Below are 13,850 nucleotides of genomic sequence, written 5' to 3'. Positions count from 1 at the left end.
ACAATATCGAGTACGATTTTAACCAGATAGACCTCTCCGTCTTCTGCCTCCTCGGTAGCTCTTTTTTAATTATTAAATTATTCATTATGGTGGTAAGGACTTTTTTTCCCTCTCTGATGGGCCATTCACAACTTGCTGAGTTCATGGATGTCTTGGGATTTGGCATGTGTACTCAAAGTCAACTTAAGTCAAGTTAAATCTCTTTGCCCTTCAAAACTTCTGATCTTATTTAGCAAGCTAGACAGAAAGATGCTATTGTTTAGAGATTAAGCATGCAGTTATGGAGACCTGATCTCCTCTTCATGCTCACATACCGGCAACAGCTTGGTGGCTTTGTGAGGTTTATTGGCTCGTGTATTCTCATAGTCCTCCAGTCCGATGTAACATGAGATGAATGAAGAGCCATCTTTACATTGAGTGATTTTGGTCCCCAGACCATCAAGTTCTTGATTACAAGAAACTCGTCAACTTTTGGTTTATACAAGATGGTGACACATAAGTAATTACTTGGTTAAATCGTTAGGACCTCAGTATAAATTTCTCCCGTCTTTTTTTTTTTTTTGTTCGGTAATATCACACCTGTAAATATCAAGGCTGCCTGGTGTGGTATTTTCCTGGTGCCATGTTACTGCATAAGTCGGAGTTTTGCACCTGAAAATGGGGTTAAATACCAACTGTTTTCCCCATTGTAAGCTGCAAAGTTATAATGTATGGTATTTTCCCTACACAAATTATGGCAAATATTGCATTGCACAAATCATGCGATTTGAGTGCTAAATTACCATACTACTTGAAATCCCTATACAGGTGTAAAACCATGATTTTCTCATGACACAAGCAGGATAAGCACTTCAATAATTCTCAGAATGTGTTAATGAATGGCTCAATGTAATTAGTTCAGGTGTCTACCAGTGATACATGTTTTGTGTTTCCATCCATGCTTTTTTTAATGCACAGTGGACATGCATTATTTGAGGCACTTTGACCAACGCTTTACAGATGTGCATCAGCCAACCTCCTGTATACTTTAAAGAATACACATAGTAAATTGATTTCAGCTTTCTTTCAGTCGCTGAAATTGGCTGTAGGGCATTTTACTGTATCGCCATTATTACCAGCGACTGCCCCACTATTAGTTCCCAACACGTCATTGTATTTCTATGTGCATGAGGGATATCCATACTCCTACTAATCCCTCCTCACCATGTCTGCCACCCCATTGTGGGGCATCTTTATTCTCCTCGCTTTTTAACCCTGTGCTACCATCTTCTTTCTTCTATTCACCTCTGGTTTTATGCCTTGTGAAGACCGCAGAGCCACATTCAGATTCTGTTTTCTGGGTCGCATCCACTCTTGCCTTGCATAGATAGCTGTTCTCCTGGGTGCCAGCCTTCCACCCCGAGGTGCCTCTTTGACTGTGAAGTGAAACTGCGTACCTTTCCATGTGCTGTTGTGCCCCACTCTGCATTACATTGAAAGTACCACGAGGTAAACAGTGAATGTGTTGCTTTCCAATCGTAGTGAATTGAACAAAAATGACAAGAGTTCAGTTCGATAACCAGTGGTGATGCATAGAATGTTGAAAAGAAAAGACTTGTGCATCGTTTAGGGCATATCCATACATTGCCGCAAAACGTACAACCCAGCATTACTTTTTCTCTGGGTTCAGTGGTCTAATCATCCTTACTACCACACTATTATCAATCTAGTTCATTTTATATTTTGCATTCACACCCAGTCCAATTTGAGTGTTGTATTATTGTTGGACTCTTCAAATACATTAGTTGTAAAGGCTGATTTAAAAGATCCCGGTCTTTGACACTTTGCTGCTTCTTTTTCCTGAAATATTTCCCATAACTATACTTTGATTAGTCTGTTCCAGTGTGTTTTGTTTATTCATTTAGTAAAATGTTGTTGTACTATTTATAAAATGCGGACCGGACACCAAGAGGCAGAGCATTGTACCTAGCAACAGTATACATATCCCACATGTGGCAGCAGATGTAGATATGTTTGCAATTCTAAGTCTGGCCTATACAAATGAAAAAAATACTAAAATCTTAGAAGCAGCACAGGAAGGTATTAAATATGTTGGTCCTCATGCTGAAACAATTTTTGTCATGCGCATTCTGTTGAGTCTAGGTCAGTTGCTCCTCTCTTCTATATTTCTCAGTTAATCAAACCAAGGTGCACCCAAACAAACTCCTCTCATCCTTGGAATCTATGGTCAAGGCTCCAGTTTGACTAGTATACGAAGTGCAAAGTATAATGGATTCTCAGTACGTACTCATGGAGTATGTATTGAGGATTAATAGATCTCAAGCTTGAACTTGAGTTCCTTTATCTAGACATTTTATGCCCAATTAATTTTCAGATAGATTTGCTTGCATTGTAATATGGTGACGTTTTTATGGCTGAGCTTCTTTGTTGTTTTATCATCTGATTGCGGTAAAATACAACATACTTGGGCATGCAGTTAAAAAAAATACCCAGAACTAGTCACGATTCTTCCCCATGTCACAACTTAGATATTAAAAGGTTAAGTATGCAGCTTTGCCTAACATCTCTAATAGTTTAAACTGCTTTAGTAATTTATATCCTATATATATATATCTTATCTGCATTAGAGTGTCTTCAAAAAAATCAGCCTGTCTATCGAAATGTAACTTGATAAAATTGTTCCTCATGCTGAAACGTTGGAAAACCTTTTTGCAAGTATTAATGTATGTTTGAAAGGATGTGATCTGCAAGAGGCTGTTTAGTGTTTGGTTTTCCATATATAACAAAATTAGGTATAAGGTGCAATTCTCTACGTCTTGGTGAACATTTTATGACTGATTTTGAGTTGCTTGCTTTGTGCGTAAGCCCTGTGCTCCTTGACATATGAGGTGAATTGGATCCGTTATGGGCATTAAAATTTAAACAGACGGTTACCTGCTTAATTTGTACTAAGATGTTTTCCTGTTTTTCAGAATCCTTCGATGAAAATGGCAAATACCTTTATAATGGGACGTTGGGTCAGCTGAAACAAGTTGGTGCTGGAGCCTTGCTCTGCCTGCCCTTCTGTGCATCATGACCAATCCGCTGTAAGTTGATCAGTCATTTCACAGTTTCTTTTGATTCCCTTTCTTGATGTCTAAGTGTTTAGTCAGCAATCCTATAGCCCTCTATCTAAGTGTTAGAAGGCATTTTTTGATTTAACATTTTTTACACTCGCATTTGATCTACCAGGATTTTTGAGTAAAACACAGCTTTGCCACCTAAACTAGATTCGCAAACAATCCTACATCCAACTTGTGTAGATGACTTAGTCCTCTAATCAGCTAAGCCAGTAGGCCTCCAGAGACTATAGACCAACATGGGTGACTATAACAGCGAGAAATGCCTCCAGATAAATCTTTACAAAACTAAAATGATGGTGTTTTCAAACACAATGAATCAATTGCAAATAAGAAATGAACTCCAGGTTCGACCAGTTAATAAAGCATAACTATCTACACTGGCAAACAAGGACAGATTGAATGGATAATCTCATCTTAAAACACTGTCCGCACGATGCTATGGTGCTACTACAGGATTGTTACAATTCCTTTTAATACTCCGTGTTTGTGCTATCTCTGAGGCACAGACCTCAACAACAAATAGACTCAATAATGGCATAGCAGATGCCACTATTCACTGAATGTCTGAACTGCACTCTAGATATACTTCAAATGAACTATGTATGGCAGATACTGAGACTTTGACAATCCACTCGACATGATAGACTATGGCTAGCATGACCTACACGTGCGTCTAGACAGGATAGTGGGATCTCCGGCGCTGCTGCCGCTAGTGGTGCACGCAGAATACTTGGGGCGCACGCACTCTGATCATAACCCCCTGTGGCTCCAATTTAGCTGGGAAGCGGGTCGTCCTCCCATACCCACGTGGCGACTTCAACCTACTGCGCTAGAGGATCCGGAATTTCGCTCCTCAGTGGAAAACGCTCTCCTCTCCTATTACGAGCTCAACGAGGGCACAGCGAGGGACGCATGGGTGGAATGGGACGCGCTTAAAGTAGTGGTCCGAGGTCTCTGCTTAGGAGCCACGTGGAATATGCGGAGACAATTAGCGGGGTCGCTTACCCGTCTCGAATCCCGGCTGCTACAGTATGAACGGGAGGGGGAGGGTGAAGATGAACGCGCACAACAGCTGGCAGATCTGCGCGCCAATCACGCTGCACTCCTGGAGCGCCTGAGGTGTCTGAATTATGCGGCACACACGGCCCGCACGCATGCCTCAGCTGACAGGGCAGGCCGGCTGCTTGCCTGGCTCTTAAAACAGGCGGCCACCCGAACCCCGATCGCAGCGATACGCACGCCAGAGGGAGAACTCAGGTGCACCCAACGGGAAATTCATAGGGTCATGGTAGATCACTATACACAGTTGTATCGCACGCGAGTTCGCTGTTCGGGAGACGATCTAGAGCGGTTTATTGGACAGGCGCAGCTGCCTACGGCCACTGCAGAACATATGGAGGCCCTTAACTGTCCTCTTACGTTGGAGGAGATAGGGGAAGCCATATCCTCCATGGCAACTGGGAAAACTCTGGGCCCAGACGGGCTACCTACGGAGTTCTACAAAGCCTACCGGGAACATCTGGTGCCGCACCTCCTCAAGGTATATAGGGCGGCGGTTGAGGTGAGCGCGCTACCTCCCTCGATGCGTGAAGCCTATTTGGTGTCTCTACCCAAGCCGGATCGGGATCCCACGGACTTAGGCTCTTACCGCCCGCTAGCGCTCCTTAACACTGACTGTAAGATCTTAGCCAAGGTGTTGGCGGAGCGATTGGCGCCGGTTGTTTCGCACTTAGTCCACAAAGACCAGAATGGGTTTGTGCCAAAACACAGCGCGTCCTTGAACCTGAGGAGATTTTTTAGGGTGGCGGCAGACAGTACACAGGAGTGGCCTAGGGCGGGCTGCCTAATATTAGATCTGGAAAAGGCATTTGATTGCCTGGAATGGCGATATCTCTCGGCGCTGCTGCTGAGATACGACCTGGACTTGGGGTTTCTGCAAATGGTGGGTCTCCTCTATAAAGATTCTACGGTGCGGGTGCGACTGGGACCGTATATCTCTGACACCATACCGATCTGTAGGGGAACCCGACAGGGATGCCCACTATCGCCGCTCCTGTTCGCCCTGGCGATGGAGCCCCTGGCGGCGACTATACGGGAACGGATGGGGGCTGGCATACCACTGGGGGACGCGGTCCATCAGGTGTCACTCTATGCAGACGACCTGTTGGTGTACGTAAGAGACGTCGACGACATCCCACCTCAACTAGCCCATATTCTGCGTGACTTTACTGCCCTCTCGGGACTTCGGGTGAACGCAAGTAAATCTTGCCTTTACGCATTCGGCGAGGGGCGACAGGACCCCGGCTACATCTTAAATGGCACCAGAGTACAGTGGAGGGGAGACACCTTCAGGTATCTGGGACTACGCATTTACCGCCAACCGGCGGACCTACTAGATGGCAATCTGGGTAAGACCTTCACGGCCATTAAATCCCAGATACGCTTCTTGAACGCGCTGCCGCTTACGGTCACAGGTAGAGTGGCGCTGTCCAAAATGGTGATCCTCCCGCGGCTTCTCTATTATTTTGCTAACCTACCCCTCTATGTCCCAGCGGCCTTCTTCACTAAGTTGTCACAACTTCTCAGGGACTTCATCTGGGGGAATAGCCGACACAGGATGTCGCTCAAGAAACTCTACCTCCCTACGGATCAAGGAGGTTTGGCCGTACCCTGTTTCGAGCATTATTACCTAGCTGCCCAGCTGCAGTGGATAGCTCGTTGGTTCGCGGATAGGGGTCGCGAGGACACTGCGTCCGTACTGCCGCCGTACTCACTTGAGCGATTGTTGGTGCTCTTCCATCCAGCCTCCAGGAGTGCTGTCCCAACCCCGCTCCTCCTTGCTGTGGCGTATCGCTGCTTCTGCAGGAGCCTATTCGTTACTCGGCACGTGCTCCCATATGCGCCAGCGCTGCCGTTAGAAGGCACCCCCAGTGGGACGGGAACGCTCACCTCCCTCGCGCTCACACAATGGCGAGAGGCAGATATTCAGACCCTAGGAGATTTGTACCGTGACGAAGTGCTCCTTTCGTGTGACTTGCTTGTGGAAGAGGGGGGACTACCACCGGGACAATTCCTGACTTATCACTCCTTAGTTAGGACTTTGGTTGCTAGGTGGGGAGACATGGCCGCGGAGCCCAGCCAGCACCTCACTATACAGTATTTACACGTCCTGGGACGGGGCTGCCGTCTGATTCGATGGTTTGCAGCGTCGTTGAGGATACACACGGCGATTACCCTAGAGCCGCTCAGGCACAAATGGGAAGTAGATCTGGGGAGGCAGCTGACGGATAAAGACTGGGAACGCATATTGAAAGGCCCGGTGCGTATACCTAGAAATATGCGCCTCCGACAGATACAACTGTTCGTCATACATAGGGCATATCTTACCCCCGAGGTTCTAAACAGCTATTTCCGTCGCATGGACACAAGGTGCCCTAGGTGCGCTGAATCGGGGGCTGATCTCATACACATGCTGTGGGGCTGTTGTAAACTACACTCCTACTGGCGTACAATTCATGACTCCCTGCGCACTATAACAGGACAGGACATATCTTTTGACTGGGTGGTCTACCTGCTGCATCACTTTCGCAGGACACAGACAACTAAGGTGACGTCTCGGTTTCTGGATTTGGGGCTTGCGGTCGCAAAGCGCCTCATAACCAGGAGGTGGAAGGCGCAAGATCCGCCTCATCTGCAGGCATGGAGGCACTCACTTGCTGCATGGGCCGGAGCGGAGGGGATGGCCATCAGACGGGAGGAGACATTAGGGTTGAGGAAGACGCCCATAGCCGCGCAGTGGGAGGAGCTACTTCAGGCGCTCAGACATGTTGAGGAGGGAGATGGGAGGGATGAGCAGACAGGGGGAGGTTAACTCTAGGACGGGCAACAGGAGATCCGTCGGAGTGACCTCGTAGGGTTCCACGCATGACTTACACCTAGATTGGGTGATGTGTGAATACGCATCTACACACAGGATTATGTGCCGTAGCTTACTCACTGAACATTACCAGGGGAGAGGGGGAGTATACGGGGGGCAGAGACGGTGATATGAACAATGGATCTCGTCTAATTTTTAGGTGGTTGAGGTTTTCTATGTTTGTTTCATTATTGTTTCTTGACCGTAGATATGGATTCGGCTGAGGGACTCAATGGGACATCCTGACGTGCTCATGTAGGGGAATAATGGGCCGCACACACCAATGCTTAAGATCTGTACTTTATTAGGGGTTCCGAGCAACTGGGTGGAGTCTCCATGCTGCGTCCCAACTATGTCCCTATCATGTGCACCATATAATGCTGTTGCAACGAAGGAACTCGTATGCAAGTAAATCGAATTCCTGTAATTGTGTTTGAAAAATCAATAAAAACAGATGATAAAAAAAAAAAAAAATGATAGACTATGGCTAGAATTAAATCATTAAATATTGAGCAAAGTTACTAGAGTCATTCCAGATCATGCACTAGATCTACACCAGACACTCTCAAGGCACAGCTATTCAGATGTATGAAGTAGCCTAGCTACAACCCTAACTTTCACCTCCACAAAGACCAGAAATGCACTAATGCTGCAGAACTGCAACTTGGGTGCATGGGAATTACTGCCACTGAATGGAAGCAACGATTAAAGAATGTCATCAGGTAGTGGCCATTTGACTCTAATCTTTTGAAAACAACGCAGAATTAGGGATCAAAATACTTTGTGACATATACATTGAACAGATGGTTATGGTTACATCTTCTCTTGAACCCCAGAGTTTTGTTTGGTGTATACTCGTAGAACATCCGATTACCTGAACTGAAGTTCCCAAGCCAAGCAACAAGTGTCTTTGTGCTTTAAGCTTGGCATGTTAAATCACATAACCTGTATCTGTCCTGCAAGTAAATATTCTTTATTGTATGATTACCTAAAATAATTTACAAATACAGTGCATATTACCTCGTAAAATTTTTTATTTGATTAATAAAAGGTCTACAATTTATAAAAAACATGAATGACCCGAATGTTTTTAAGAATGTCTGAAAATGCAGAAGAGAAGTGAAGGGACATCACCGAGCAAGACTGAAAGGCATGGGTACGCGGACGTGCAATAGGATGTCATACAGGCATGAGTGTAATTACTATGTGCGTGGGCAGACGTATGGGATGAAAAATGTGTGAGCCAAAAAGAAACCGCGAAAAAACATTTTTAAAAAACGAAGGGGCATTGCCGAGTAGAACTGAGAGGCATAGGTGCGTGCCTGTGCAATAAAGTGTCGTAGAGGCATGCATGTGATTATTGTATGCATAGGCAGGCATGTGGGATAAATTGAGGGCCAGTGCTCCTCTCAAAGTAAACTATACGATATAGAAGAATAAGTAATCGTGCAGGTGGACGGAGTATAGAGTCATGATGTCAATGTTACTGCCACGGTAGCTAATCGGTGGCTCGGGTATTATTTTACTTTCATCATCAGTTCTTGCGTTAATCGTCGAGGCCTTCCGGCTGCCGCATAGAACTTCCCAATTCGTGCGAGCTCCATCGGCACTGTGGTAGTGTAGATGAACATTAGAGCCTCCTTGCATGATCTTACGCCATTTTGAAGGAACGTAGTTTTTAAATATAGTCACCTGAGGACCAACAGAACTGGGCAACAGATGATGTGCTCAGCAGATTCTATGTGGTATTGGCACAAGCGACATCCACTACTTCTTGGCGGTGTGTTTTTTAGTGAGCCCTATAGTCTTGTATTGGTAATGTTAGGAGCCTAGTTCTCAGAACGTTCTGTAGGGCTTGCCTTCCCAATCCTGCCTTCAGGTATGGTTGATATGAGGTGGCTTCGTGTGAATAGACGAGACCCTCTGCGCCAGGGATATATCTAATCCGTTGGAGATCCTGTTGCCTTGAGATGTTCTTGCCCAGCTTTTTTAACAGCATTTTTTAGGCCGGCCATTGTTAAGGGTATGTCTGTTAAGAGATCAGCTGGCAGACCCAATGTCTTGTTGGCCATCAAGAGATACCTTGCCCAGCAACTGTTGTTATTGGTAAAAACTTGATCACGCGATGATAAAATTAAACTATATATTTTTTACATGTAATATCCATTGCTAGGATATTGATCTCCAGGTGGATCTGTGTGCGTCTTGTTGAGTATGGAAGTTTAAAAACCTTTCTGAAAGCCATGGTGTGCAGGCGCTCCAATTTGTCGGTAAGCAGGCCAGGAAAGGCGAGATGGCCATAGCTCTGTGTTGGAAGTAGCTTTGCTTACATTACTCGTCGACTGCCCTTCGTTGAGTGGCTTAGAAGCTTATGATTTAATTTGCATAAAGCATGTGTAACCTGGGCCGATTTAGCCTCAAGTGCTTTGGCCTGCATTGTTGTTCTCTCAGTGTCTGAGAATTGTACTCCCAGATAAGTATACTTGTTAGCAGTAGAAATCCTAAACGGGCTGAGATGCCAACCCAATAGTGATTTTTTTGGTTTGTTGCCAAAAACCAGCACCTTTTTGTTTTTCTAGCGTTGGCTTGAAGTTTGCTTTCCATATTATGAAGTAGTAATGTCTCCAATGCCCTTTTCATGCCTATTCTAGTTTGATTCAGTAGAACAAGGTCATCCGCATACTGCATGATCGGATGTCGGAGATGGCCCAGTTTGGGCGGGAAGATGTTTGCTTTAAGGAGTGCCTCCCCCAGATCCACAGTTTATAAATTGAACAGTGTGGTTGCGATCACACAGCCCTGTTTTAGCCCTTTATTTGTGTAGATTTTATCTGTTGCACATGTCTGTGTGAGCTTAGTGCGAACCCAAGTGCCGGTGTGAAGTGACATGATGGCCGCCAGGAGTTTCCGTGGAATACCCCACTTTGCAAGTTTTGCCCACAGTATGTTACGGTTGATGTCGTCAAATGCGGCACTATAGTTGATAAAGCATGCATAAAGTGGAGGGGTGGCGACCTCTGTGGCCTTGGTTGCCATGTATGAAATCACAATGGCATTGTCCAGTGTAGATGAGTTTGCTGAAATCCTGTCTGGTATTGCGGTATGATTTGATATTTTGTTATCCATACCTCTAACTCTTTCATGATCACTTTTGCAAATGCCTTTCCATCAACGTCCAACAATGCAATCATTCTGTAGTACTCCAGCTGTGAAGCATCCCCTTTTTTTATAAATGGGATGCAAGATGGAACCTTTCCATGAGTCTGGTACTACTGAGGTATTGTAGCATTGTTTAAATAGGCTATGCATGTAAGGGGCTCAAAAATCTCGATCTTCATTGAAGATGCTACCTGTTAACCCATTTGGTCCGGGAGCCCCATCCTTCCTGATTCCCTTGAGGGTAGTTATGATTTCTTTTGGGCCAAGGTGCTCTGCCTCATTCTCGTCAGGGTAATTGCCTTCTACCTCCATGTTTTTTGCCATGAATTTGTCTTGGTCGACATATAGACTTGTTGCATGGGCTGCCTATTTGTTGGCAGGTACAGCATTATCCATGTGGCCTCTACCGTTTAGACCGTTCACATTACTCGAAAACTTCCCCGTTCTTATTGGGTGCTAACAGTGCATAAATGTGTGTTCGAGGCATATGAGCTGCAGATTACACACTTTTGCATAGATCGCCATCTGGTGTTGGGCCTGGATGTTTGCAGTTTGTTTTTCCTCTTGGAAAGTCTTTGGAAGTCACGAGGTCGGTGACTCCTCCTTTGGTTCGTATTGCGCATGGGCTTCGGCTCCATCCTCAGATTGTTAGGTCTCGCCTGATTCAGCGCTTGCGCTGATCTGGCCGAGACATTTTGTAAACGGGCTTTTTCAAAGTGCTGCCGTGGCCTAAAGCTACAGTGCACGTGAACGTGCACGCGCGCCCTCCGCTGCACGCGATCGTAATCGCGATTGCGATCACTTTCACTTTCGCGGCCGCGTTGGCAACATAAAAACATTGACCTGTAGAATTAGCTTAAGTTGTTTAGTATTGTGATGTGAAGAGTCCATGTAGGTGACATGAAGATGAGCTGCTTTCTAGTTTTTGGCGCGAATCTGTTAACGGAATGATGTACGGTTCCGTATTCAGGTGGTGGTGTTGAGACACTTACAGAGTTCTTGTAGGTACTTTTCACATGTTCCCATGGAGACTAAGTAGATCTTGGCAGACGTGTTTGGAGATTCAGTCCTCTATTTTCAGTCAAGTGCCGTGTTTTCTCCTATTTTTATCTAAAATGAAGGCCTGCTGCATGGCAATTAATGACCCAGCCTAATGGAAAGGTAGCTATCAGTAGCGCCCGCATCACTGAAATAAATACAAAGCAGGTTAGATCTGCGTCGTTTCGCTTTCAACATTGTATTGAGAACCTGACAATCCGCCGCGGACACTTTTAAATGTGGCACTTGAAACACCATGATACACACTTTTAAATGTGGCACTTGAAACACCATGATACATAATGCTAAGAAAACGTTTTCCGTGTTGCTGCACTTGCCCGCAAACAATTGGTGCCTTTTTTTATCTAACGTCCAAGTAGCTGGTTGGATAGCAATTGTTTACCCCCACTCCCATAATGAAATGTAGCCCTGGCTCATCTCTGCCAGTTGGAAACGAGCCACATGCAGAGAGAAGTTGTTTGCACATGTGGATATTTTGGCTCGCCTCCAATTTTCCTTGCTACCAAGGAGCTTTTTATTGCCACAAAGACTTGCTTGTGTCTGAAGGCCTTACAATGGTTAGCTTGCGGATCATATCAAAACAGTGTGTTAATTGGCTGTTTCCCTTTGTTGCTGCGAACGAGTTTCATGGCTTAACATGGTTTGACCAAGTGGTAGGTGCATTTTAAAATCGCCCGTCTGCAGTGTAATAGTCTAAAGTGACTTGACACCCTGGAAGTTGTTTTCACGATGCACTGTTTTTTCGTTTCCCGTATTTAGGTGATATGTGAATATTATATTGGGAATAAATGGAAATTGTGTTGACAGTTTAAAAACAATGTTTCAATACATAAATAAGACCTCGGTGGCTTTCAAGTTTAATTGTGCATTTTAGTGGTGGCTGTCACCGAGTAGCATGGGTAGGGTTGGGGAAAATAAATAAATAAAATTACCTTGCTCCAGGACTGCCGCCTTGCTTAACGTCATCCGCTTCTGTTCATGCTTGAAGCAGGAAACCGGCCCAGGCTCCCCAAAGTCAATTACAACGCTGCGTTTTGATTGGTCTGAGCGCCATGGTTCTGCGCTCAGTCAGTGGGAGCCTCACCAGGCTGTGCATTACAGCCTGGTGGCTAAACATTCATGCGCACTGAAGTGGCCACCACTCTTCACCCTCACCCCCTGCTGACTGTGACACAGCCAAGCCCCGCCCAGTAAACCCACCTGACAACAGAAAAATAAAATAACCTAGTTATCATTTTATTTTTCCTATTTCTGCTGCTCAAACTGTAGAGGAGTGCCACCCAACCGCCTTAGCCGAGGAGTCTCCGCTGCTTTAAGGATATGCAGTGCACTCGCTAAAGTCTGTAGTGTTCTGTTCCCTTATTTCTGACCACGGGAGCTGTGCATGCAATTTTCACTTGCGCATATGTGAGATTATTTGCAATTCTTATTTCTGTTCCATTTAATTAATGTTTGCTTATATAAGAGGTTTCCACAGTGATCATAGTATATGAGTTTGCATTAAACTCATTTTAAGAATATTTCCAGTATAAAACCAAGAAGAGCAGGTGGGCAACACATTCGTGTTTTATATTTATTGTATGTTGAAGAGCAGCCTTTAATTTGGCCTTTTGGTGTCCTTTGGACTACCGTAGACCCATGAGTTTTCTACTTGCACCCAGGTATGATGTGCAGGTCAGCACTTGAGCAACTATTTTGCGTTTCCTTTCGCAACTTTCCTCATAAATCCGTGGCCTTCAGGATGATCTTCATCTTCAAAGCCTGGTTCCATTCAAAATAAACTTTGCATAAGTGTTCATTAAATTGACATTGGCATCCACTAGCAGCAGCGTCAACATTGTCCTTGGTTTCTAACTTGGTGGCCTCGTTTTTGACTGGTGTGATTTTTGGTTTCTTACTTCTAATAAGACCTGATAAAGCTTATTGCCGTAAATGGGTGGTAATCGTGACAGGATGGATTGCCTTCGCTAAGAAATTGTTAAACTGGCTGTGGCTGTAAATAGTTCAGATGTGTCCCCTGGCCTATTGTCCGTCTGTGACTAAATGTTTCACAGTGCCAGACGTGTGCTCCATTACTTGTCAATATTGATCTGGAGGCAGAGCACGCTGTGCAAAAACCGTGGTGCAGCATTTAAAAGCTGGCAGGGAACCAGCTTCATGCCAGTAGTGTGAAAAACAGCTTCTTCTAGTGCACAACTACCAGAAACCGTCAGAGTGACTTTATAATCCCGCCGGGATTCCAGTACCCCCCTCTCCTAATACAACGAAGAACGAATGTGTATTTTACGTTCCTTCGCTATGCCGTACTTTATAATCATTTTTCAAAGGGAGCGATTCGTGTCCGTTGGTAGCGCCTATTACCGCAGCGCTACAAAACCGAATACAGGAGCTGCTGGTTTACACAGAAAACAAGATATTGATATTTCACCCATGTGTTTTCTTCGTGTGAGTTGTATAAAGTAGGTCCCTGTGGCATTAAATGGGTCTTGCACAGCTTGTCTGGTCTGCCACCGTGTGCGATCTCTTAGTCTTCGTAGTTGGGCTTGTTCGATTCACTGGCCCTATAGCTTCACCCCACCCCTCCCAGTCTATAC

General features: G+C 45.2%; 1 protein-coding gene across 4 annotated transcripts in view; it reads left to right on the top strand.

Moving 5' to 3' along the window:
* TMEM266 (transmembrane protein 266) overlaps positions 1–13,850 on the top strand; it is a 628,375-nt gene that overhangs the window by 64,473 nt on the left and 550,052 nt on the right. For all 4 annotated transcript variants that reach the window (XM_085643695.1, XM_085643694.1, XM_085643696.1 and 1 more), the window contains one exon: positions 2,973–3,086. In XM_085643695.1, coding sequence (XP_085499821.1) covers positions 3,073–3,086 — 14 coding nt within the window. In that variant the 5' untranslated portion in view covers positions 2,973–3,072. The remainder of the gene's footprint in view (positions 1–2,972; positions 3,087–13,850) is intronic.

The sequence above is a fragment of the Triturus cristatus genome, chromosome 3_1, assembly GCF_964204655.1.
Source record: "Triturus cristatus chromosome 3_1, aTriCri1.1, whole genome shotgun sequence".
In the NCBI taxonomy this organism is placed as follows: Eukaryota; Metazoa; Chordata; class Amphibia; order Caudata; family Salamandridae; genus Triturus; species Triturus cristatus.
Note: the sequence above shows the minus strand (reverse complement) of the source record. Positions and strands in the feature narration are given on the sequence as shown.